Source organism: Dromiciops gliroides, chromosome 6 (assembly GCF_019393635.1).
Source record: "Dromiciops gliroides isolate mDroGli1 chromosome 6, mDroGli1.pri, whole genome shotgun sequence".
NCBI lineage: Eukaryota > Metazoa > Chordata > Mammalia > Microbiotheria > Microbiotheriidae > Dromiciops > Dromiciops gliroides.
The window spans coordinates 14,448,356-14,476,261 of record NC_057866.1 but is presented as its reverse complement, the minus strand read 5'-3'; the positions used below and the strand labels follow the sequence as shown (position 1 = coordinate 14,476,261).

At 41.8% G+C, this 27,906-nt stretch overlaps 1 protein-coding gene across 1 annotated transcript; it reads left to right on the top strand.

Annotated features, from left to right (window-relative positions):
- Positions 1-473: 473 nt before the first annotated feature.
- On the top strand, positions 474-16,033 carry LOC122731806 (membrane-spanning 4-domains subfamily A member 15-like). The gene is made up of 6 exons (XM_043972078.1): positions 474-632; positions 5,886-6,023; positions 7,055-7,108; positions 9,390-9,542; positions 15,138-15,293; positions 15,977-16,033. The coding sequence occupies exons 1-6, from the start codon at positions 474-476 to the stop codon at positions 16,031-16,033; spliced, it is 717 nt and encodes a 238-aa protein (XP_043828013.1).
- The last annotated feature ends 11,873 nt before the right edge of the window (positions 16,034-27,906 follow it).

Below are 27,906 nucleotides of genomic sequence, written 5' to 3'. Positions count from 1 at the left end.
AAATCTAGTAGCCTTTTCTCACTCTTTATCCTTCTCGACCTCTCTATAACTGTTGATACTGTTGATTCATGCTGTCTTTTCTCTGGGTTTTTGTGACACAGCTCTTTTCTAGTTAAATTTAATATGTGCTTTAAAAAATAACAAACTACACAGGCAAGAAATTCATGAGTTCACATGCAATCCTCTTTTGTGTTCTTTTTATATAGAAATGTTTCATGTCTTTTGATGATAGCCATATTCATAAGACAAAATATTTTAAAATAAATGACTGTCAAGAGGTGAAGCCTGAAAGTCCCTCCCAAGCCCATGGCTCTATGACTCTGGAGTTCCATGACTCTATGACTCCAGGATTCCAGGATTTTAGGATTCCAATAGAAAGCGGAGGACTAGCTGAGCAGCCCAGAGGAGAAGCAGAATGTGACGTGGGCAGAGAGGTTCATCTGCTTCAATTCTGAGCAGATTTCTGCCCCAGAATGAATTCCAACATCAAGGAGGCAAAACCAAGACCCAAAGAAAAGATGAAGAGGTTTCTAAATCCTCGCCGTAGAGGGAAGCTAAAAATGACTGCAGCTCCTTATAAATGTCAAGATTTCATGCCAAGTTTGCTTAAAGGGAAGTCAAAGATGATGGGGGTAAGTCAGATCTGTCCCATATATTAAAAAACCTGATCACTCCTTTTGGTCTTTTAGGTCTGTATGACTGCATATTGGGTATTCAGACTGGCAGGCAGCAGGATCACAGAGAAGTCTAAGTATAACAGTTTAAAAAATCTCATCACAGACTATCCATAAGACACATTCAAACCCTACTCTTCTGTTTTCTAACCTTAATTCAATTTTCTATCAGGCAGTTAACTGGTTAAAAAAAAAAGCCAGTGTCATTGACATACAAGATGACTAAAAACAAACAATTTATAATAAAAAAAAAACCTGCCTGAGTTAGAGGACCTCTTCTTGCATGGGAACAGACTCTCTAAGACAGGTGGAGCTCTAAAGGAAGAAGACAGCTGTATCTCTGTACAGAGACCGAATGCCTTTGTGGTGTAGTCCACTGAGACCCAACCTCAAATCCTGCTCCTTTGGGTGGGAGGAAGGGGAGTTATATAATCAGTCCAAAGTATTTATTAAGTACCTACTATATACCAGACAATGTGCTAAACTCTGAGAACACAAAAACAAAAGTTTCTCCCCTGTAGGAACTTAAAATTGACAGGGGGAAATAACATATCCCTAAGTATTTACAGAATACAAGTTTTCTCGGGGAAGGAGGGCACTAGCAGCTTGGGGAAGAGATCAGTTAAGACCTCGGGTAGGTTAAATTTTAGTTGACTTTTAAAAGAAGCCAGGAATTCTACAAGGTAGAGATGAAGTGGGAGAATGTTTTAAGAAGGAAGAAGAGCCCAGTGCAAAGGAATAGATAGAGAAGATGGAATGGCATGTGTGAGAAAAAACTTGAGCAGGCCAGTGTGCCTGGATCATTCAACATATAGGAAAGAAAAATGTCTAGCGAGACTGTCAAAGAAGGAAGGGGTCTTGCTGAGGAGTGTTTCAATAAAAACAAAACATATTTGACCCAAAGATAACAAGGGTTCACTTAAATTTATAAAGCTGGGGGTGATATGATCAGACCTTCAATTTATAAAAATCACTTCGGAGGTAAGTAGAGGGGAGTAAGAATGAGGGAAAGAGGGAGAGACTTAAGGTAGGATGATTCAAAAGGAGGTCATTGAAATGGTACAAGCGATATGTGAGAAGGCCAGGACTAGTGTGGAGGCTGCATAAGTAGAGTGAAGAGAGAATATGAGAGATGCCCTGGGGAAAGAAATGAAAAGACCTGGCCAGTGATTGGATGATATGCAGTAATAAGGATGCTCTTCAGAATTGTCCACGAATGGGCTAGAAATGGGGTGGGGGAAGGGAATAATCTTATTTTCCCAGTGGAAATTAGTCAATCCACAATGGTAGACAAACCTTAATCTGAGGATGCCAAACAAAACCGTTTAATTAGAAGCATTTGGTTCTTAGAAAAGGTATTTCAAATGTTTAACCCAAGAGATACATGAGTATACTTGCATCAACCTTACTCAGAAGGAAGAATCAGATGGTCCTACCCCTATGCTGTGCTCTCTTCTTCTCCCTCCCTCATAAGCTCCTCTGTTATTACATGGAACACAACTATTCAAGGTTTCCATAACCCTAGTCCGGGGACACAATCCAAAGGTAAAGGAAAAGCTGGCCATAGTGGAAAGAGTGGTTATGAAAGGTAGAAGTATCCAATCAGCTGCCAAGTATTGCCATTTCTTAACTGACCATATAATTTAGGTCCCTTCTACACAAAGCACCCCCACAGGAGTTCAGGTCCACATTACCAATTTTTTCCAGGTGATTTTTTTCTGGTGCCTAGTATCAATTCTTATTTTTGTTACATTTTCTTTATTATTTGTTTAAAACATTCTTTTCTTTTTAAATTTTGAGTTCCAAATTCTCTCCCTCCATCCCATCTCTCCCTCATCTGCTGAGAAGGCAAGCCATGATATCACTTACAGAATACAAAACATATTTCCATATTAGTCATCTTTCAAAAAAAAAAGCAAGAAAAATAAAGTGAGAAAATTATACTTCAACTTGCCCTCAGAGTTCATCAGTTCTCTCTCTGGAGGTGGACGGCAATTTTTTATTGTGGATCCTTTGGAATTGTCTTTGATCATTATATTGATCAAAGCAGCCAAGTCTTTCACAGTTGGTCCTTGTTACAATATTGTTGATATTGTCCACAATGATTTCTTGGTTCTCACTTAACTTTACATTAGTTCATATAGGTCTTGACATGTTTTTTTCTGAAACCATCTGAAACCTCATCATTTCTTATAACACAATAGTACTCCAGCTCAATCATACGCCACAACTCATTCAGCTATTCCCCAATTGATGGGTATTCCTTACATTTCTGATTCCTTGCCAACACAGAAAGGGCTGCTATAAATATTTTTTCACATATAGGTCATTTTCCTTTTCCTTTGATCTCTTTAGGATACGGATTTAGTAGTGGTATTGATAGGCCAAAAGGTAGGGACAGTTTTATAGCCCTTGGGGCCTAGTTCCAAATTATTCTCCAGAATGGGTGGACCAGTTCACTAGTCCACCAGAAGTTCATTAGTGTACCTTTTCTTCCCTTCATCTTCTCCAACATTTGTTATTTTTGATAAGAGGTGGCACCTCACAGTTGTTTTAATTTGCATTTCTCTGATCAATAGTGATTTAGAGCATTTTGTTTTTTGTTTTTTGTTTTGTTTTGGTTTGTTTTTTTAGTGAGGCAATTGGGGTTAAGTGACTTGCCCAGGGTCACACAGCTAGTAAGTGTTAAGTGTCTGAGGCCGGATTTGAGCTCAGCTACTCCTGACTCCAGGGCCGGTGCTCTATCCACTGTGCCACCTAGCTGCCCCGATTTTGAGCATTTTTAATATGACTATAGATAGCTTTGATCTCTTCTTTTGAAAACTGCCTGTTTATATCTTTTGACCATTTATTAATTGGAGAATACCTGTTATTTTTATAAATTTGAATCAGTTCTAGACTTAGTATATATTTGAGAAATGACACCTATGTTAGAGAAACTTGCTGTAAACATTTTGTAGTTTCCCTTATCTCTTTTAATTAGTTCTATTTTTGCTTTTGCTTTGTCTGAGATCATGATTGCTACCCCTAAATATTTTTTTACTTCAGCTGAATGAAGCATGTTAGATTTTTGCTCCAGGCCCTTATTTTAACGCTGTGTGTGTTTCTGTTTCAAGAGTGTCTTTTGTGAACAACATATTGTTGCATTCTAGTTTCTAATCTATTCTTCTTTTTGCTTCTGTTTTATGGGTGAGCTCATCTCATTCACAAATATGATTACTATGTATTTCCCTTCGTGCCATTTTCTTCTCTCCCTCCCTCTCCTAAAAAGTCTATTTTGCTTCAAACCACTGCCTCCTTTAATCTGCTCTCCCTTTTATCATTGCCCCCCCTTTATCCCTTTCCCCTGTACATAAACGTATATATACACATATTATAGCATATGTGTATGTATGTGTATGTATTTTATGTATTTATGTATGTATATATATATACATATATACATATACATATATATATATAGTCTTTTCTCTTTAAACCAATTCCAATGAGAGTAAGCTTCAAGCATTGCTCACCACCCCCTCCATTTTCTCCTTCATTGTAAAAGTTCTTCCTTCTACTCCCTTTTTATGTGAAAAAAAATTTCCCCATTCTACCTTTCCCTTCCTCTTCTTCCAGGGCACCCCTCTTCCTCACACCTTCATTTTTTGGAGATTATTTCAACATAATTGACTCATACCCATGCCCTCTCTCTATGTCCCTAATAACAATAAAGTTCTCAGAAGTCACATGCATTATCTTCCCATATAGGAATGTAAACAGTTTAACTTTATTGAGTCCCTTATGATTACTCTTTCATGATTCTTGCTTATGCTTCTCTTGAGTCTTGTATTTGAATATCAAATTTTCTATTCAGTTCTGGTCTTTTCATGGGAATGCCTGAAAATCCTCTATTTCATTAAATATCTATTCTGTCCCCTCCAAAAGATTACACTCAGTTTTGTTAGGTAGGTTACTCTTGGTTGTATTCCTAGCTCCTTTGCTTTCCAGAATATCAAATTCTAATTCCTCTGCTCTTTTAATATAGAAGCTGATAAATCTCGTGTGACCCCGACTGTGGCTCTATGATACTTGAATTGTTTCTTTTTTACTTCTTTGACCTGGGAACTCTCAGACTTGGCTATAATATTCCCGGGAGTTTTTATTTTGAGATCTCTTTCAGGAGGCGATCAGTGAATTCTTTAATTTCTATTTTAACTTCTGTATCTAAGATGTCATGGAAATTTTCCTTGGTAGTTTCTTGAAATAAGCTCTTTCATTGATCAAGATTTTCAGGTAGTCCAATAATTCTTAAATTAGCTTTCCTCATTCTATTTTCTAGGTCAGTTATTTTTCTAATGAGAAATTTCACACTTTTCCCTATTTTTGCATACTTTTGACTTTGTTTTGTTTCTTGCTATTTATGTCATGGAGTCATTAGCTTCTACTTGTCCAACTCTAATTTTTAATGCATCATTTTCTTCAGTGAACTTTTGTAACTCCTTTTCAATTTCGCCTTTTCTGCCTTTTAAGGAGTTCTCTTCAGTGGATTTTTGTGCCTCTTTTACCATCTGGCCAATTCTGTTTTTAAGGTATTATTTTCTTTAGCAATTTTTGTGCCTCTTTTACCAAGCCATTAATTATCTTAATAATTTTCTTGCATCACTCTCATTTCTTTTCCCAAGTTTTCCTCTACCACTCTTTCTTTAAAGTTCCAGGAATTCTACTTGTGTTTGGATCCAACTAGCATTTTTCTTCTTTGAAGCTTAGTTAATTTATTTGCCCCCATGGTTACATAGCTAGTATTTGAGGCTATATTAAACTCATGTTTTCCTGACTCCTGGCCCAGTATTCTATCTACCAGAGGGCAGGGACAGTTTCCTTTCCTTGTCTTTGTGTCCCCAGAATTGAGCACAGTACCTTGCACATATTGAGTCCTTAGTGTTTGGTGACTTTCATTGAATAGAAATGTCACCTTAAGGTAGGACTCTCTTTACCTTTCCTCTGGCACCCTTATCCATTTGAGGTCAAGGATTCTCCTTTCTAATCAGGGTAAGAACTTGATTGGAAAGAGAATAGAAGCTTGGTGGTAACAGGGTCTTGTTTATCACGGCTTCTCCCTCCCTCCACTTATGAAAGAATAGAGGGATCCCCTTCCTGAGCTCCCAAACCTGGATTAGGATTCATTTGTTTAAAAATAAATCCACTCTTCTTTTCATTTTTTAAACACAGGTTCTCCAGATCCTGATAGGCCTAATCATCACTTCATTTGGAGCCTTTTTATTTTCCAATACCAACAAAATTGGCCTTTCAAAGTCAAGTATTCCTCGTTTCTTTATCACAAGGTATCCATTCTGGACAGGAGCATGTGTGAGTATATTGAACAAAATAATTTTGGATGCCAGACTGAAAAAGCCATTCTAAAATTTCTTGTAGTGTCCAGGAACCTGATTCCATCCATGTAAGTAAGATGCCAGGCTTATCCAATTTTGCAAAGGATTGTAAGAGGATGAGAAAGCCTGCCTCTCTCATCCCATGCTGGGGACGAACAGGATAGCCAGGGATTAGTTGGTGGTGCTTAGCTTGTATTCTTTGGCCAGTCACCTGTCTCATTTTCCAGTAATTATTAGATCTACCATGAACAGTAGAAACCACCCCTATATTAAGGCATAAACTTGGCTTTATGGGAAATAAAGGGAGTTCTTCTTCCCCTTGGAAAATTGGGTAAATAACCAAAGTCATCAGGAAGAGGTGACTATTTGGAAGCCAATGTTGAGAAGAATGAGATCAAGGACTGGTAGAGCTCTATACTTTAAGTGCTCTTCACTGCTTTCCCTTCCCATTTCTAATCCATTCATACTTTTCCAGGCACCACTACTACTTTACACAAAGGCCTTCATGGCATTCTCAATGCCTACCTACTAAGATATCCAACCCTTGCTTATCTTGGTATTCTGAGCCCTTCACACTCTGAAAGCATGCTATCATTTGTTACATACTTAACCTTCTAAGGCAAGTGGGCTACTACTGTCCATTGGTTACTTATCATAACCTTGCCCTTTTGTATTTCTGAGGTTTGATGCCTGACCCTCTCTGTACCAGGCCTGGAGTGTCCTCTCCCATCTTTGAGACCGGTTGAAAACCATGAAAACTTCTCTGATTCCCTCAACTGAAAATTATCTCTCTCACCTGAAATTTCTCCTAGAACTCTGCCTGGATTTCTTTTTTGTCCCTATAATATTGTGACTTATATTGTACCTCTCTTTGAACCCACTATACTCTCTGCTACTTTGAGCTACTCTGCTGATGTCCTGAGGGTTTGGTGATGTTATAAATCAATAGCTGTGCAGCCTCTGGAAGTAACCTGCGATCCACTAACAAGTTTACTCTCTTCTTCACAGTATACCATCACAGGAGTCTTTACCATTCTTAATGGTGTGAAATATGAAAGTCAGGTAAGAACAGATTTGATTCAGATGGTTTTATCCAAATAAAATGTATGTCCAAATAACTGGCAACATGATCATTCTCTATGACACATGAAATGAAAAATCATGCCATTTTTATTTACCAATATCACTAACTTCTCGGCTTCCTGCTAATGTCCCACAGAATCACAAAATTTGAGAGTTGAAAGGGACCTCACAGGTCATCTTTGCTAACCTCTACTTAAGGTGTTCTTCAGCCATTGGTTAAAGATTTCTAAGGACAGGGGCCTAAACCCCATATCTCTGGGTTAATAAAACTAGAGCATTTGCCTTCAGGAAACCCAGTCTATGAAAAGACATACCAATTAAAATGTCATGAAAGAAGAAACAGGACAACATTGATTTCTAAATTTTCCTAAGGGCAAGATTTAGGTCACAGCATGGGGGTATAGGCTCCTTCTATGGTGAACTCTTTGCAGGGGTATGGGAGGAGGGAGCAGAGAATTAATCTTTCTCTGTTGCAATGAGTAAATACATAGTCAATGAATTGTCTTACAGAAAGCAAACTATTCCAATGTCTGGTCTAATGTCTGATTTGTGTCACTTGGTACATGTCACATTCCCTCTCAGCTTTCTCATCTCTAAATTAAGGGGATTGGATTAGATATTCTCTAAGATCCCTATAAGCTTTAAACCCTTTGATCCTTACCCATGATTCAACTGTTTGGGTTTTTATTGGTCCAGAGATCAAAGATGCCCTAAATATCAGTTCAGAAAACCAATGCAATCCAGAAAAAGATGATTACACTGTTGGCTTCTTACAAGATGCTGTGCTTGATGTGAGGGATAGAAACAAATATGGCCCTCAAGAGTCTCATATTTTCTTAGAGAAGGAATGGGGGGTAAGGGGCAGTAAGGCCCTTTATTCACTCTCTCGTTCTTTCCCTCCCTGCCTCTCCTCTTTGTCTGTCTGTCTGTTTAGAGCTATTCACATAGCCTTTCAGAGAATTCCAAATACCCCCACTGTGTCCTTCCTGGATTTGCTCTCATTTTAAAATAAATCCATGGATTTTCTATACCCATTTTCAATATTAGACAGAGATATCCCTGACTCTCCAAGAACCAAACAAGAAGCTTCAATTTGGAAAATTCTTATTGAAATGACAACCCCAAGTTTTGAAATTAATCTGGTCACCAATACAAAATAGATATAAGAAACAGTTGGGACATAGGACCTAACTTGGGTCACCCGTATCTAGGTGGACACAGATGTGCCATCTGAAAAACATTGTATTTGGAATAAAAATTGGATTTTGCTGGAAAAGCAGAGCTGGGTTGAGAGAAGGCATTTGATGATAACCAAGAGGTTTTCTTGGAATGAGAAATGGGAAATTTTTCAGTATAAAAAGGACACCAGCCTTAGCATCACTTAAGGGTTCTTATTTTTATTTCTCCACCTTCATCTTCTTCCAACCTCACCAACTTTATTTCTAGAGGTACTGTAGGTGGTACGATGGATAGAGAGCTGGGCCTGGAGTCTGGAGGACATGAGGTCAACTTTGACCTCAGATACGTACTAGCTGTATGACCCTGGGAAAGTCACTTGTCCTCTGCTTGCTTCAGTTTCCTTAACTGTAAAATGGGGATAATATCATCCATCTTCTAGGGTTGTTGTAAGGTTAAGATAATATTTGTAAAGTAGTAACCGGGTGTCTGGCAATGTGGTGAGCACTATAAAATGCTTATTTCCTTACCCCTTCCACTTCCCCCAGTGAGTTTCTATCTCTGCCAAATAATTGGGGTCAGATCTAGAGCTAATCTAACTTCACTGGCACTCTGTAAAGATGGACTAATCAAGCTGCAAGGCAGCGAAATCAGTCTTGATTAGTTTGGTCCCAGCCCCCAAAATACATGTATGTGAAGGTTTAACTACCTAGAGAGCTGGCACATTGCTACTGTGGCACCGTCAGAGTCCAGTTTTCTGGCTCCCTGCCCCTGCTGTTATTCTGCCTGTCAAATAAACACTCTCATTCAGAGTTCCGGACTCCCCCAGCCCCTTGCATCACTTGTTGAAGGTCAGTCTCCAACAGTGCCCCAAGGACTCCTTCTCTAAACTAATTTGGAGCCCTGATGAGGCTGGAGCCTGCCGGGGACACCAGTGCTGCCCTTCCCAGGCGGCTGGAGGCAGCATCTCGTCTTTGCTGTGCCTGGGTAGCAGGCCTGCGCTTCCCTGCCCTTGGGTGCCACAGAAGCCCCGGTGCCCTGGGAAAGAACCAGAAGCTGAGCATCTGCCATTCTTCTCTTTCAGGACCGCGTGAGTCTTTACACGGGTGTTCTCGGCGCCATGGTCTCTGCATCGGGAATCGGTGTCCTCTTCTATAGCTTATCCGTTCATCAGTTTCTTCAATGTGTTCGCCCTTCTGCTGGCAGTACATGTATCATGAGTGAAATCCTTCTTCATGTAAGCAATGTTATTCCATATATTGAAATGTCTTAGCATGGCCTGAATTACATCATAGATATTCAGTCATTTTTCAGTCATGACCAACTCTGCAACCCCATTTGGTGTCTTCTTGGCAGAGATACTGAAAGAACTTGCCATTTCCTTCTCCAACTCATTTTACAGATGAGGAAACTGAGGCAAACAGGACGAAGGGACTTGCCCAGGGTCACACAGCTAAGTGTCTGAAGCTGGATTTGAACTCAGGAAGATGATTTCTGATTCTAGGCCCAGTGCTCTCTCTGTGCATTGTGCTCCTCACCATTGAATAAAACATAACAAAATGAACACCCCAGCGATTCAGAATGTGTGTTCTGAGGCAACCAGGTGATAACACGGATAGACCACTGGACTTGGAGTCAGGAGGACCTGCCTCAGACCATTATTAACTTCGATCAGCCTCAGTGACTTTATCTCTAAAATGAGGACAGCCTAGCACGTATCACAGGGCTGTGATGCGGCTCCAATGAGACAACATACAATTCAGAAATCCTTCAAGTACTCTAGAAATGTTCCTCATTGTGGCTGCTCTTTCTTTCCAATCCAATCTGACTGGAAATGCAAAGGCAAAAGGCAACAGGGCCCCTGCTCTTGAGACACTTCTCCTCAGCTGGGAGGAGATAATGTCTAAACAGACAGATGTGGCCCTTGGAGGAGGGAGGAAAATGCCCCTATCTTGAAGGGATCAGAAATGACTTCCCAGAGAACATGGTCCCTAGCTCCCTGAAGGGAAGCCAGGGATTGTAAAGAGTGGAGGTGAGCAGAGAGGGTTGTCCAGGCATGGGAGGCAACCAGGGGGCGTGTTCAAAGGCTGTTTGGGCCAGAACACAGAAATGAAGGGAAAGAATATGAAATAGGACTGGGAATGTAAGCCAGGGGGAAGGGGGATAAATTTCTTCCAGCGCTGCTAAGGGGCACCATAGTACACAGAGCATCTCTCCTGGAGTCAGGCTCATCTTCCTAAGTTCAAATCCAGCCTCAGACACTTACTAGCTGGGTGACCCTGGGCAAGTCACCTAACCCTGCTGGCCTCAGTTTTCTCATCTGCAAAATGAGCTGGAGAAGGAAGTGGCAAACCGCTCCAGTATCTTTGCCAAGAAAATCCCAAATGGTATCATGAAGAGTCAGATAGGACTGAAAAACATCTGAACAACATCTCATCCTACATATAAAAGAAGGCCATAGAAGATTCTTGAATAGAAGAGCACTATCATAAAACTTGAGGTTCAGGAAGCCGATTAAGGTAGCTTTGTAAAAGATGAACTAGACAGAAAAGAGGTCAGACGCCTGGAGGCCCAATGAGGAAGCTGTCGTAATAGTCCAGGGGAGAGTCCATGAGATTAGGGATTCAGTGAAGATGGTGGGGACTGCATGAGGGTGAGGGGAAAGCAGACAATAGGTCTGAGAAATGCTATGGGGGAAGACTGGACTGAAGGTCGGCTCTGCAACACCTCTCAAAAATAACAGGTTTTCCTAAGCAACATGAGGGAGTCAATGAGATGGCCTAGGTCACCAAGACAATCTTGAAGTGACTTCGGAGAATAAACTCGAAAGACTTGAGAATATCGATCACTGTCATGTAAATGGTATAGGTTCCAGATTTGTGTTACCTAATGATTCAAGCAGACCCGGATGGTTCTGACACTGGAGGAGCCCAGGGCAGCATCCTGAACTTGGCACGCAAAGGCAAGAGGCTGGAACTTCAATTCTGGCTTTGTGACCTTAGAGTCCTTTTCTTCTCTGAACCTCAGTTCTTAAATCTATAAAATAGAAATAACAATATCCTCACTGTTTATACCCCAGGGCATTTGTGAGAAACAAATGAGAGGCTGGATGCAAAAGTAGTCTAACAACCTCTGCAATCCGGCAAGTCTCTTTCCATGGCTTATCTGTAAAATTAGGGATTTGGACTAAATGGTGTCAACAATAGAACTCTGGTTTACTGACATGGTTACGTGCGATCCTCCTGATAATCCCATGTACAGAAGGTGCTAGTATCGCCCACATTTTATACATAGGAAGTGAGATGTCAGGATGTTAGATGGCTGGCCTGGGGGCCCCCGAGCTAGGCAGGGTCTGGTCTGACTTCAGAGGTGGGTCTTCCTGATTCCAAAGCCAGCAATGCATTGATAAAGCCAAACTGCCTTTAAGATTCCTTCTGCCTCTAAGTTCTAGAATCTTTCCAAAGTTTTACTCATTCAGAAATGCCTCCTACTCTCCATTCTACCAACTCCCTAAGATGAGACGAAGTTTTCCAGGGCTCCAGTTGCCACTGACTAATACTTCATGATTCTGCCCATGGATCTCAGTTCCTCAGACTTAACCTTTTTTGAATTGGAAGAAGGAAAGAAACTGAGGTAACTCAGTATGCACCAGGAGATGTCAGTTTCTTCTATTTTCACTGACCCACAGTATGAGTGGAAAAAAAAAAAATTCTTGCTTTTCTCCATCAAACAAATGTCTATGCAGCAAAAAGTTACATGTTATTTAGTCAAATAACTGAATTGATTGAGTTCTGTGGCTCGTCAAAGCCCTAGTTCAGAGGTTACCAGAGGAAAACCAGAGGGTCCTCAATTTTATGACTGAGTCTGGGAAACCACTTCTATCCTAACCTCAACCTTCCTGTGACTTAATAGAAGGCTGATTTACATAGAAATAAAGTGAGGACTTCTAAGGGTGAGAAGCAGGCTCTAAAGCAAGTCTTCCTGACTCTAAACCCTTTGTGAGTTAATAACCTCTTTGCCATAATGCTTCCTAAATAGCATCAAGGGGACCCACCCCAAACACTAATTCTTGAGGGGAAAAATTATCATGGAACCACCTTGGGACATCCAGTGCAGTCGGTATGGCTTGAGCGCATAGGATAATCCCTCTCTTTGGAAATGAGCTGAGATCTGTTTCAATTCTAGGTCCATGCATCATAGATATTAAGGGTTTGTCTTATTGCCTCAGTGACTTTATTTATCTCAGTCCTTGGGCTATGCCTGATTCATCACTTAAGCCCTCAGTACTATAAACAACTCTCTAAGACCATAAGTTGCAACAAAGCTGCCAAACTGTATTGGTAGAGGGAATCTTCTCACCGGGAGATTCCTGTACCAGTGAAACCAATAGTTTAGTCACTATCTGATGAAAACTGTTTTCAAGGTTTGAGAACTAGTTGGAAGGCAGGAAAGAAAGTATGAGATTAAATGGACATTTTTCTGAAAATGCAGGTCCCTCAGAGGTTGGTTCTGGGGACAGTTTGACTCAATAATTGTATTTGAATAACTTGGAAGAGGATTTGAAGGAAGCCAAATTACATCATAAGAATTTAACAATAATCGAAAAGAATGTCTACATAACCCTGAATAATAGTAATTAACAAGCTTGACCCCTAAAAGGGGATGAGAAAAGGTACCTCCTTTTCTTGTCTGCAAAAGAAAAAGACTATGGATGGAAACATCACATATATTGTCACACTTGGTTAATATACTGGTTACTTTTGGGGAATGTCTTTTTTTATATGTCTCTTTTTTATTCTTTGTTATGAGGGATGGCTCTTTTGAGAGTGGAGGGGAAAGGAGGGACATACTTGGAAATGAAGGCAACTTGACCAAATTTTAAGAATCTGTTTAAAGTCGTGTTTTTAAAAAGTCCACTGAACAAAGATTTGCTGGGGAAGGCCTGTCTTGTCTTTCTTTTTCTTTTCTTTTTTTTTTTTTAGTGAGGCAATTGGGGTTAAGTGACTTGCCCAGGGTCACACAGCTAGTAAGTATTAAGTGTCTGATGCAGGATTTGAACTCAGGTACTCCTGACTCCAGGGCTGGTGCTCTATCCACTGCGCCACCTAACTGCCCCCCTGTCTTGTCTTTCATAACAAAGACTTGGGATTTTGGTTCATTGCAACCTCCATCAAAAATAGGAATGCTGATGTTAAAAGAGCTAGAATGGTCATAGGTGGTCATTGATAGAAGTGGAGATTCTAGGAAAAAGGAAAGGTTCATGGTCTGGTCAGCCTATAGACCATATGTAGACAACTGTGCTCCACTGAGCGTGACGTTTTAAAAGGTTTGTCACTGACAAACCAGAGATACTTCAGGAATTGAAGAACCAAGGCAACGAGAGAACTCAAAACCTAATATGATAAGAAAAAGTTGAAAAAATTGGGGATGTTTATCCTGGACAGGAGAAAACAAGGGGCAGCCAGGATTGCTTTCTTCAGATTACCTGAAGTGTTCTCACCTGGAAGAGATTAGAGCCAAGAGAATTCAAAAGATATTCTTTAATAAAAGAAGTTCTATTTTTTTTTCCATTTTTTTTTGCAGGGCAATTGGGGTTAAGTGACTTGCCCACAGTCACACAGCTTAAGTGTCTGAGGCCGGATTTGAACTCAGGTCCTCCTGAATCCAGGGCCGGTGGTCTATCTACTGCGCCACCTAGCTGCCCCAATAAAAGAAGTTCTAATACTTAGAGGTAAATAACAATGAAATGTACTGCCTTGGGAGATGGACTCCCATAGTCTACAGTACTCAGTGTTAGTATATGCCAGAAAGGAATTTCACCAGGATAGGGAAATGTGAAAGAAGCAGTACTTGCTTTGTTGCTCTCTGTGGCAGAGAATCCAGGTATAGGAAGCCTAGTTAATGACCTGCAAAGACAACAAACAAGGAGTCCTTCTCTTCAACTCCCCATACTTCCATTCCCTCCCTGCTGACCTGCTATCCTAGATGCCGTATCGGAATTCTAGGGGAGAACCAGGAACTGTTCCCACAAATCTTATCTCCCCATTCATAGTCATTCCCAGGAGGTTCCTCCAAAGACGGACTCCATAGAAATCCAGTCATATTCCAACCCCAGAACGGGTTTGAGTGGGAAGAGACCAAAACCACCCGTGGCATTTCCTTTGCAGTGATGAACCTGTGATGCTGCCTGCTGGCAGCAGCTCTTAACTTGGGCTCTGGCAACTTTTTTTATAACTATATGTACTTCAAAAGAATTGGTTGCCTTTTTAAAATTACATATTTTATTTTACACATGTGAAAACATTATTCTGAGAAGGAGTCCACAGGATTTCACCAAAATGCCAGAGGTCCATGGCACACAAAAAAAGCCTAATTGCAAAATTAAATTGGCTTAGAGGCAGCTAAGTGGTGGAGTAGAAGGGCCTGAGTTCGAATTCTACCTTGGACACCTCAAACTGTGTCTTAACCTCTTAAGAGTCTTATACAAGTCAGTTAACCTCTCTTATCTTCAGTTTCCTCATCCATAAAAATGGCATCTACCTCATAGGCTTGTTGTGTGTTTCAACTGAGATAATAAATGGTAAGTGCTTTGTGAACCTTGAAAATGCTGCCTGGATTCTAGTCGTCATCGTTGTTGTTACAGTGATGATGATGTGATACCAAGCTGTAATGTACCGTATCTCATGACTGCAGAAGCATGTGAAGGGTGGGGTCCCTGCCCTGCTTCATGACCCCGCTGACAGCATCCAGACTGTTTGCTTCGGGTTCCCATCACCTCAAGCCTTCTGAAATTTGGGCAGCTCCACTCTTTGTTCACCTCTGTCTCTTGCAGGGTATTCTGTCCATCTTGCTGATCCTCACCATCACCCAATTCTCCATCACTGCAATCACCTTAGCCTTGAAGTGTAAAAGAACAGGAGAAGGCCCTGCAGCTGAGGTGCGCTCAACACCACCAGGAGAACCGAGGCAGACTGCGACATCCTGGAAGGTGAGTGACGCTTTGAGGAGGAGAGGGAGGGACTGGGGGCAGTGGGTTAATTGGGTGAATTGAGTAAGTAGTCAGTCACTTTCCACCAAGAAGAAATTCCCCGCCTTCTGGGGCTCAGAGATGCCCTCGTCCTTACAATGTCTATAAAGGTCTCTGCTCCTTCTGTGCTTCTTTTACTGGGCTGAGCCCCCATCCCTACTTGCCACTAAAAACCCTAAGGTTTTAGGCCTAAGCTTGGCATTATGAGAGTCATGGCTTTGTGACCATGGACACATCATTGAACTTGCCTGAATATCCTTTATGCAACTTGGGTGGTGGAGAACCAGGTGAGATTTTCTTGGACATACTTCAGAGGGCTTGTCTTGTGTGTATGTGTGTGTGCAAGCAGTATAATATAGACAAAGCCCCCTATAAAACAAAGGACAAGATGAGTGCCCAATATTATTGCAACCTTGATCTTTCAGGGAAGGGAAAAATCTCACACTTCCCTTGAGATGTCTGGATACTTGTTTGAAATGCTAACTGAACATTCGTAATTACTACCTAAGGATTCAATTATTCTGTACACATAAGATCACAATCCTCCTAAAAGATAAATAGGAGTTGAAAGGTAAATGAGAAAATATTTTGACATGAGCATTGCCCAAGAAATTCATCCCTTTAATGGCCCCCTGTCCCTTCAGCTGCACCAGTTCCTAGATAGCTCAGCTTCACAAGGGATCTTTTCCAGCATGGCATAAACAGCTGTACGTTACATACCATTGGTCTAACCTTTGAAAAGCTGGGTCATTTGTGTCTCTGGGAAAGATTTACAGGACTAGTAGAGTACTGGCCACATTCTATCATTCTATATTAAGGGCAACCCACATCCACTGAGTCCCTCTTAAGTCCAATATCACTTCCTTCTGAGACACTCCCATCCAAGGGTGCCATAGGAAGGAATAAAAATGATCAACACCAGCTGTCTGGTTGTATTTTATTTGTTGTTCTGTTTAAAAATACATATTAAACCAGGGGGCAGCTAGATGGTGCAGTGATTAAAGCACCGGCCCTGGATTCAGGAGGACCTGAGTTCAAATCCGGCCTCAGACACTTGACACTTACTAGCTGTGTGACCCTGGGCAAGTCACTTAACCCCCTATTGCCTGCAAAAAAAAATACATATTAAACCCATAGAAACAGCACATTCTCCTGAAGAAACTATGTATCATTCACTAATACAGCCCTAAGTTACACTTTGATTTGTAGCACCAAAACAATTTCTGCCTTGGTGAGAGGAGAGGTAGCCATTTCTTCCTTTGGGTTACTCTAAAACAATTAGAGTTTAAGCTGTTTGAGAGAATGGATGTATTGTTTTACTTTGCTAGATTTAATTTTGGGTTTTTTTTTTTGTTTTCCTAGTAGAGTAAGTACATAATGGTCACTTCCTGAATCCCCTATTGAGCAATGTATTTTACCCTATGGTTAGGACAGGAAATAGGATGAAATATGATCAGAGTAGGCAGTAGAAATGCCTCAAGAAGAACGGAGGGAGAGGGAGATTTAATGATGATGACAGAGCACCTTAGGGAAGGTTGGGAATCCTTAGAAAGAGGTAGATGGCTTTGAGGCGGAAATGTGGGAAAGAAGATAATTCTCACAGGAAGTGACTATGGAGAGATTAATATCTATCATTTCTGGTTGGCTTTATAGAATGAGGATTGCTGGTCTTCTGAAGTCAAGGAGCCCAAACAAACAGAGAATATGGAAAACCAGTTGCAGATCCAGATTGAGAAAAATCCTTCAGACAAAAATGAGGAAAAAACATCGGCCTCCTTAATTAGGAGCTACACGTTCTTTAAACTAAGACCTTTAGGAAGTCCTGTAACCCACCCACCTCCTACTTCTTCCCCTCCTCCCCCTCCCCCTCCTCCACCCCCTCCCCCTCCTCCTCCTCCTCCTCCTCCTCCTCCACCTTCCCCAAAAGTGCCAGAAGAAATGATTCAATTTTCAGTTTCAATACAAGGTCCACGATGCAATACTCCAACTTCCCCAAGTGAATCCATGCAGGTTTCATATTTCTCTACCCCAAGTTCATCAAATGCATTGACACAAGGATCATCTTTCTTAGAACCATTTTCAATGGACAAATCTGTGCAAGTTTCCTCATATTCAGACCTAAGTTCAGGAGGAGAATTGACAGAATTTCCTCCTTCCTCCAGCACAAGCTCAGTTAGCGAATCCACAAAATGCCTCTCTACCTCCAGCTCAGAAGATCCCATTTCTTCCAAACTAGCAGCGATGAGCGTAGCTGTGCAATTTCCTTCTGTCTCATGCACGGCTACATCAGCAGAAGTCACAGATGCCTCTACTTCAGGCCTCTTTGCACTGACCAAATCTGTGCAGTTTCCTTCTGTCTCATGCACGGCTACATCAGCAGAAGTCACAGATGCCACTACTTCAGGCCTCTTTGCACTGACCAAATCTGTGCAATATCCTTCTATCTCAGGAACAGCTACACAAACAGAAGCAACAGAAAGTCAATCCATGGAAGATGCCACACTTTCAGACCTCCTTGAACTGAACAAATCTATACAATATCCTTCTGTCTCAGGCACAGCTACATCCATAGAAGTCATAGATGCCACATCCTCAAGTCTTTTTTCACTGACCAAAGCTGTGCAATTTCCTTCTATCTCGGGCATGGCTACACCAACAGAAGTCCCAGAAAATCAGTCCATGGAAGACACAACAACTTCAGGCCTATTTGTACTGACCAAGTATACGCAATTTCCTTCTATCTCAAGCATGATTACACCAACAGAAGTCCTAGAAAATCAACATATAGAAGACTCCATACCTTCAAGCCATGCTGCACTGACCAAATCTATACAATTTCCCTCTGTCTCAGGCACAGCTACATCAATAGAAGTCACAGATGCCATATCTTCAGGCCTCTTTGCACTGAACAAGTCTATTCAATATCCTTCTATCTCAGTCATGCCTACACCATCAGAAGTCCCAGAAAATCAATCCATGGAAGATGCCACACCTTCAGGCCTCTTTGCACTGAACAAATCTGTGCAATATCCTTCTATCTCAGTCACACCTACACCATCAGAAGTCCCAGAAAATCAATCCATAGAAGATGCCACAATTTCAGGTCTCCTTGCACTGACCAAGTCTATTCAATATCCTTCTATCTCAGTCATGGCTACACCATCAGAAGTCTCAGAAAATCAATCCATGGAAGATTCCACACCTTCAGGCCTCTTTGCACTGAACAAGTCTATCCAATATCCTTCTATCTCAGGCATGGCTACACCAGAAGTCCCAGAAAATCCATCCATGGAAGATTCCATAGCTTCAGGCCTATTTGTACTGTCCAAATCTGTGCAATTTCCTTCTATCTCAGGCATGCCTACACCATCAGAAGTCCCAGAAAATCCTCCTCCCTCCAACATCACTTCAGTGACTCAATCTATGAAAGATACCCTACCTATCAGCTTACGTGACCGAATTACATCTGTGACATCTCCATCTGTCTCTGTCCCATCTACAAGAAGGACTACAATAGCAGAAATCACAGAAAATCCTCCTCCCTCCAATTTCAGTTTAGTGACTCAGTCTCTGAAAGATGCCCTGCCTGGCAGCTTGCGTGACCGAATTACATCTGTGACATCTCCATCTGTCTCTGTCCCATCCACAAGAAGGACTACAACAGCAGAAATCACAGAAAATCCTCCTCCCTCCAATTTCAGTTCAGTGACTCAGTCTCTGAAAGATGCCCTGCCTGGCAGCTTGCGTGACCGAATTACATCTGTGACATCTCCATCTGTCTCTGTCCCATCCACAAGAAGGACTACAAGAGCAGAAATCACAGAAAATCTTCCACCATCCAATGTGACTTCAGTGACTCAGTCTATGAAAGATGCCCTGCCTGGCAGCCTCCGTGACCGAATTGCATCTGTGACATCTCCATCTGTCTCTGTCCCATCTACAAGAAGAACTACAACAGCAGAAATCACAGAAAATCCTCCTCCCTCCAACATCACTTCAGTGACTCAGTCTCTGAAAGATGCCCTGCCTGGCAGCTTCCGTGACCGAATTACATCTGTGACATCTCCATCTGTTTCTGTCCCATCCACAAGAAGGACTACAACAGCAGAAATCACAGAAAATCCTCCTCCCTCCAATTTCAGTTTAGTGACTCAGTCTCTGAAAGATGCCCTGCCTGGCAGCCTCCGTGACCGAATTGCATCTGTGACATCTCCATCTGTCTCTGTCCCATCTACAAGAAGGACTACAATAGCAGAAATCACAGAAAATCCTCCTCCCTCCAACATCACTTCAGTGACTCAGTCTCTGAAAGATGCCCTGCCTGGCAGCTTCCGTGACCGAATTACATCTGTGACATCTCCATCTGTCTCTGTCCCATCCACAAGAAGGACTACGAGAGCAGAAATCACAGAAAATCTTCCACCATCCAATGTCACTTCAGTGACTCAGTCTAAGAAAGATGCCCTTCCTGGCAACTTACATGACCTAATTATATCTGTGACATCTCCATCTGTCTCTGTCCCATCCACAAGAAGGACTACAAGAGCAGAAATCACAGAAAATCTTCCACCATCCAACATCACTTCAGTGACTCAGTCTCTGAAAGATGCCCTGCCTGGCAGCTTCCGTGACCGAATTACATCTGTGACATCTCCATCTGTCTCTGTCCCATCCACAAGAAGGACTACAACAGCAGAAATCACAGAAAATCCTCCTCCCTCCAATTTCAGTTTAGTGACTCAGTCTCTGAAAGATGCCCTGCCTGGCAGCTTGCGTGACCGAATTACATCTGTGACATCTCCATCTGTCTCTGTCCCATCCACAAGAAGGACTACAACAGCAGAAATCACAGAAAATCCTCCTCCCTCCAATTTCAGTTTAGTGACTCAGTCTCTGAAAGATGCCCTGCCTGGCAGCCTCCGTGACCGAATTACATCTGTGACATCTCCATCTGTCTCTGTCCCATCCACAAGAAGGACTACAAGAGCAGAAATCACAGAAAATCTTCCACCATCCAACATCACTTCAGTGACTCAGTCTCTGAAAGATGCCCTGCCTGGCAGCCTCCGTGACCGAATTGCATCTGTGACATCTCCACCTGTCTCTGTCCCATCTACAAGAAGAACTACAACAGCAGAAATCACAGAAAATCCTCCTCCCTCCAACATCACTTCAGTGACTCAGTCTCTGAAAGATGCCCTGCCTGGCAGCCTCCGTGACCGAATTGCATCTGTGACATCTCCATCTGTCTCTGTCCCATCTACAAGAAGAACTACAACAGCAGAAATCACAGAAAATCCTCCTCCCTCCAATTTCAGTTTAGTGACTCAGTCTCTGAAAGATGCCCTGCCTGGCAGCTTGCGTGACCGAATTACATCTGTGACATCTCCACCTGTCTCTGTCCCATCTACAAGAAGGACTACAATAGCAGAAATCACAGAAAATCCTCCTCCCTCCAATTTCAGTTTAGTGACTCAGTCTCTGAAAGATGCCCTGCCTGGCAGCTTGCGTGACCGAATTACATCTGTGACATCTCCACCTGTCTCTGTCCCATCCACAAGAAGGACTACAAGAGCAGAAATCACAGAAAATCTTCCACCATCCAACATCACTTCAGTGACTCAGTCTCTGAAAGATGCCCTGCCTGGCAGCCTCCGTGACCGAATTGCATCTGTGACATCTCCACCTGTCTCTGTCCCATCTACAAGAAGAACTACAACAGCAGAAATCACAGAAAATCCTCCTCCCTCCAACATCACTTCAGTGACTCAGTCTCTGAAAGATGCCCTGCCTGGCAGCCTCCGTGACCGAATTGCATCTGTGACATCTCCACCTGTCTCTGTCCCATCTACAAGAAGAACTACAACAGCAGAAATCACAGAAAATCCTCCTCCCTCCAACATCACTTCAGTGACTCAGTCTCTGAAAGATGCCCTGCCTGGCAGCCTCCGTGACCGAATTGCATCTGTGACATCTCCACCTGTCTCTGTCCCATCTACAAGAAGAACTACAACAGCAGAAATCACAGAAAATCCTCCTCCCTCCAACATCACTTCAGTGACTCAGTCTCTGAAAGATGCCCTGCCTGGCAGCCTCCGTGACCGAATTGCATCTGTGACATCTCCATCTGTCTCTGTCCCATCTACAAGAAGAACTACAACAGCAGAAATCACAGAAAATCCTCCTCCCTCCAATTTCAGTTTAGTGACTCAGTCTCTGAAAGATGCCCTGCCTGGCAGCTTGCGTGACCGAATTACATCTGTGACATCTCCACCTGTCTCTGTCCCATCTACAAGAAGGACTACAATAGCAGAAATCACAGAAAATCCTCCTCCCTCCAATTTCAGTTTAGTGACTCAGTCTCTGAAAGATGCCCTGCCTGGCAGCTTGCGTGACCGAATTACATCTGTGACATCTCCATCTGTCTCTGTCCCATCTACAAGAAGAACTACAACAGCAGAAATCACAGAAAATCTTCCACCATCCAATGTCACTTCAGTGACTCAGTCTCTGAAAGATGCCCTGCCTGGCAGCCTCCGTGACCGAATTGCATCTGTGACATCTCCATCTGTCTCTGTCCCATCTACACGAAGGGCTACAATAGCAGAAATCACAGAAAATCCTCCCTCATCCAATGTTAGTTCAGTGATTCAATCTATAAAAGATGCCACACCTTTCGGCTTCCTTGACCGAATTATATATGTGAGAGCGCCATCTGTCTCTGCCCCACCTACACGAAGGGCTACAGCAGAAATCATAGAAAATCTTCCACCATCCAATGTCACTCCAGTGACTCAATCTCTGAAAGATGCCCTGCCTGGCAGCTTGCATGACCGAATTACATCTGTGAGATCTCCATCTGTCTCTGCCCCACCTACACGAAGGGTTACAGCAACAGAAATCACAGAAAATCCTCCATCATCCAATGTCAGTTCAGTGACTCAATCTCTGAAAAATGCCACACCTTTTGGCTTACTTGACCTGACCCCATCTGTGCAATCTTCCTCTATCCCAGCTACACCAAGAGAAATAACACAAAATCTTCCTCCATCCAATTTAAGTTCAGTGACTTATTCCACTGAAATTGCTACACCTTTACACTTACTTGACCTGACCCTATCTGCACAATCTCCATATTCCTCTACCCAGGCTACACCAATGGAAGTTACAGAAAACACTCTATCCAATTTCAGTTCAATGACTCAGTACATGGAAGATGTCACACCTTTTGCCATACTTAACTTGACCCCACCTATGCAATCTCCATTTTCCTCTGTCCCAGCCACAGCAAGGGAAGTCACAGAAAATCCTGCATCCACTCTGAGTTCAGTGAATCAAGGCATAGAAGATGTCACACCTCCCAACTTACTTGACCTGACCACATCTGTGCAATCTCTATTTTCCTCTGCCCCAGCTACTCCAAAAGAAGTCACAGAAAATCTTCATTCATCCATTTTAAGCTCATCAGCTCAATCTACTGAAATTGCCACACCTTTTAACTTATTTGACCTGATCACATTGGTGCAATCTCCATGTTCCTCTGTCCTGACTACACTAACAGAAGTTTCAGAAAATATCCCTTCATCCAATTTAAGTCCAGAGACTGAATATATTGAAGTTGACACACCTTCCAGTCCATTTTTACTGACTAAATCTGTGCAATTTCCTTCTATCTCAGGCACAGCTACCTCAACAGAAGTCTCAGAAAATAATCCTCCATCAAATTTCAGTTCAATAACTCAACACATAGAAGATACCACGTCTTCAGGCCCACTGTCGCTGAGCAAATCTATGCAGTTTCCTTCTATCTCCGGCACAGCTACCTCAACAGAAATCCCAGGAAATCCTCCTCCATCCAGTATCAGTTCAATGACTCAATGCATCGAAGATACCATGTCTCCAGACCCACTTTCATTAACCAAAGCTATACAATTTCCTTCTATCTCAGGCACACCTACCTCAACAGAAGTCTCAGAAAATCCTCCATCCAATCTCAATTCAATGACTCAATCTATGGAAGATGCCACAACTTCAAGCCCACATTTGCTGACCAAATCTGTGCAATTTCCTTCTATCTCAGGCTCGGCTGCTTCAACAGAAGTCTCAGGAAATCCTCCTCCATCCAATGTAAGTTTAATGACTCAATCTATGGAAGATGCCACACCTTCAAGTCCACATGTGCTGACCAAATCTGTGCAATTTCCTTCTATCTCAGGCTCGGCTACCTCAACAGAAGCCTCAGGAAATCCTCCTCCATCCAATTTAAGTTCAATGACTCAATCTATGGAAGATGCCACACCTTCGAGTCCACATGTGCTGACCAAATCTGTGCAATTTCCTTCTATCTCAGGCTCGGCTACCTCAACGGAAGTCTCAGGAAATCCTCTTCCATCCAATTTAAGTTCAAAGATTCAATCTATGGAAGAAGCAACAATTTCAGCCCCACTTGCCCTAAATAAATCTGTGCAATTTCCCTCTTTCTCAGGGCCAAGTAAATCAAATGAAATCAAAGAAATTCTCCCTTCTCTTTCCAAATCAAGTTCACCCAAGGAGTCTATGGAAGCTCCCATTCCCTCAGTCCCAATTGTCTTGAGCAAATCTGTGCATTTTCCCTCTTTCCCAGGCCCAAATGCAACAATAGCTGTCACTGAAGTTCCCTCTTTCTCTGCACTAAGTTCATCAAGGGAATCCACAAAAGTTCTAATTTCTGCAAATAAATCTATACAATTCCCTTCTTTCTCAGATTCTATTCCAGCAAGTGAATTGGTGATAGGTCCCTTTTCCCCTGGCTCAAGTTCATCAAGGAAACCCATAAATATTCCTTTTTCTGGACCTATTACAATAAGCAAATCTTCACAAGTCCCTTCTTTCTTAGTTCCAAGTTTAGCCAAAGAACACATAGAAAGTCCACCTTTGTCCAGATCAAATTCAGGGTTAAAAATAAAAAAGGATCATCCTCCCTCTATTCCAGTTTTATCAAAAGAATTCATAGGGGCTCATTCTTCATATAGCCTAATTTCAGAAAACAAAGCTGTGCAGGCTCCTTGTGTTGAGAGAGGTTTTTCAAATAAAGCTATCCAAATTCCTTCTATATGTGAAATAGTTTTAGTGAATGACTCGAAAGAAGTTCTGTCTGTCTTCAGCTCAACTCAATCCGGAGAATTGAAACGAGATCCTACTGCCTCTAGAACAAATTCAGGAAGCAAATCGGTGCAAGTTCCTTCTTCTGCTGATATAATCTCTTCGAGTAAATCTACAAAAATTTCTTCTTCCTCCATGGGAATTTCATTGACAAAATCCACACAAGTTCCTTCATTTTTTGAATCAACAAGTGAATGCATAGAAGTTCAGTCTTTCTCAGTTCCACTGTCATCAAACAAATCCATACAAGTTCCTGATTTCTCTATTACAAGGTCATCAAAAGACGACACACAGTTTCTCTCAACCTACTATGCTACTGGCATGAACAAATTGACCCACGTTCCTTCCTTCTCTGATACAAGCCCATCTACTCTATGCAGAAAAGAAGCTATATCTCTTCCAGGTCCACATTCATCAAAAGAATTGGAACAATGCTCTTCAGACTTTGTTGCACTTTCAGGCATCAGGTCCACTCAATTTCCTTCATTTTCTGACCTAAATTCATCAAGCAGATGCACAAAAGAACTACGACCTTTCCAAGCTCCAGTTTCATCGAAAGAATCTAGAAATGTTTCTACTTTCTCTGAAAGTAAATCACCAAAAGAAGCTGCAAAAATTGCCTCTGCTTATGGTGCCCTAACATTTAACAAGTCCACACAAGTTTCTTTTATTTCTGACTTAAGTTCATCAAAAGTAGGAAGAGAAAAAGTTATGTCTTTCACAGGGCCAATCTTATCAAAGGAATCATTAGAACACAACTCGAATTTTGCTAGTTCACTTGGCAAGCACACACACATTCCTTCTGTTTCTGACCCAAGTTCATTAAATGTGAAGACAGAAGACATGCCATCTTTTTTGCTTACAATCTGTCCAACAGAATCCAGTCAGTTTTCTGATTTCTCTGACTCAAGTTTACTGAGAGAAGATACAAAAATGCCTTTTATCCAGGGACCTATTTCCGTGAGCGAATGCACACTATTTTCTCACTCTTCAGACAACAGTTTACCAATAGAAACTTTACAAGCTTCCTCTACCCACCTTGCTGTCAGTGTAAACAAACTGACTCAAATTTCTTCTGTGTCTGATGCAAGTTCATCAACTTCAGGCATAAAAGAAGTTATGTCTTCCCCAGCTCCACTTAAAGCAAGGGAATCCATCCAAAATTCCTCAAACCTTGAAGTTATTTCAGGCAGCAAGCTCACACAATTTCCTTCTTTCTCTGAAACACATTCATTGAATGTGAATACAGAAGATGTTTCAACTATCTTGGTCCCATTTTGTCCAATAGAATCTAGGCAGTTTTCTGAGTTCTCTAATAAGAGTCTAACAAGAGAAAACACAAAAATTCCTTCTGTCCTTGGATCTCATTCAGTGAGCAACTGCATACAATTTGCTCGCTATGCTAATAATAGTGTGCCAACAGAAAATGTACAAGTTCCCTCTAACCACCTTGTTATCAGAGTGAGTAAATTGACACAATCCACTTCCTTCTCTGATGCAAGTTCATCAAACACACATATAGAAAAAGTTCTTTCTTTCCCATGTCCTCTTTCATCAAGGGGATCCACTCAAAATCCCTCAAACCTTACTCTTATTTCAATAAGCAAGGTCACAAAATTTTCTTCTTTCTCTGACCCAAGTTCAATGAATGTAAACACAAAAATTCCATCTTTCTTGCTTCCATTTTATCCAACAGAATCCGAGAAGTTTTCAGATTTCTCTGACATAAGTGCACCAAAAGAAAACATACAAATTCCCTCTATGCTTGAAACCATTTCAATGAACAAAGGCAGACAATTTTCTCACTCCTCTAATAAAAGTTTACCAACAGATCCATCACAAATTCCCTCTACCCATCTCGCTGTCACAGTGAGCAAATCAATAAAACATACTTCTATCTTTGATGCGAGTTCATCAAATTTACACATAGAAAAAGTTGCATCTTTTCCATGGCCACCAAAATCAAGGGAATCACAGCAAAATGCCTCAAATTTTGATGTTATTTTAATGAACAAATCCACCCAATTTTCTACTTCCTCTGTTGCAAGTTCATTGAAAGGGAACACAGAAGTTCCATCTTTCTTGCTTCCATTTTGTCCAACAGAATCTAGGCAGTTTTCTGATGTCTCTAACCTAAGTCTACCAAAAGAAGACAAACACAGGCCTTCTATCCTAGGACCTAGTAAATGCACACTATTCTCTCACTCCTCTGACAAAAGTTTACCAACAAAAACTTTACAAGTTCCCTCCACTGACCTTACTGTTACAAAGACCAAATCAACACAATCTACTTACTTCTTTGATTCAAATTTACCATCTGAAGGCATGGAAGATGTTATGTCTCTCCCAGGTCAACTACAATTAAAGAAATCCATCCAACATCCCTCAAACATTGCTGTTATTGCAGCCAACAAGTCTACCCAATTCTCTTCTTCCCTTGTTCCAAGTTCATTGAATGTAAACCTCGAGGAACGTAGATCCTTCTTGCTTCCATATTGTCCAACAGAATCAAGGCAGTTTTCTGATGTCTCTGACTCAAGTCTACCCAAAGAAGACACACACAGGCCTGCTATCCTTGGACCTATGACAGTGAGCAAATGTACACTGTTTTCTCACTCCTCAGACAACAGTTTACCAATAGAAACTTTACAAGTTCCCTCCATCCACCTTGCTGTCACAGAGAGCAAATCAACACGATCCACTTATGTAACTGATGCAAGGTCATCAGCTGTAAACATAGAGGAAGTTATGCCTTTTCCAGGTCCAGTGAAATCAAAGGAATCCATCCAACATCCCTCAAACCTTGGTGCTATTTCAGTCAACAAGTCTACCCAATTCTCTTCTTCCCTTGTTCCAAGTTCATTGAATGTGAACCTCGAGGAACGTAGATCCTTCTTGCTTCCATATTGTCCAACAGAATCAAGGCAGTTTTCTGATGTCTCTGACTCAAGTCTACCCAAAGAAGACACACACAGGCCTGCTATCCTTGGACCTATGACAGTGAGCAAATGTACACTGTTTTCTCACTCCTCAGACAACAGTTTACCAATAGAAACTTTACAAGTTCCCTCCATCCACCTTGCTGTCACAGAGAGCAAATCAACACGATCCACTTATGTAACTGATGCAAGGTCATCAGCTGTAAACATAGAGGAAGTTATGCCTTTTCCAGGTCCAGTGAAATCAAAGGAATCCATCCAACATCCCTCAAACCTTGGTGCTATTTCAGTCAACAAGTCTACCCAATTCTCTTCTTCCCTTGTTCCAAGTTCATTGAATGTAAACCTCGAGGAACGTAGATCCTTCTTGCTTCCATATTGTCCAACAGAATCAAGGCAGTTTTCTGATGTCTCTGACTCAAGTCTACCCAAAGAAGACACACACAGGCCTGCTATCCTTGGACCTATGACAGTGAGCAAATGTACACTGTTTT

Excerpts from the sequence above, each read along its gene's own strand:
- LOC122731806 (XM_043972078.1), top strand. The coding sequence starts at position 474 with ATGAATTCCAACATCAAGGAGGCAAAACCAAGACCCAAAGAAAAGATG. Across the intron at positions 6,024-7,054 it reads CATTCTGGACAGGAGCATGT|TATACCATCACAGGAGTCTT; the intron begins GTGAGTATATTG and ends TCTTCTTCACAG. Across the intron at positions 9,543-15,137 it reads TGAGTGAAATCCTTCTTCAT|GGTATTCTGTCCATCTTGCT; the intron begins GTAAGCAATGTT and ends TGTCTCTTGCAG.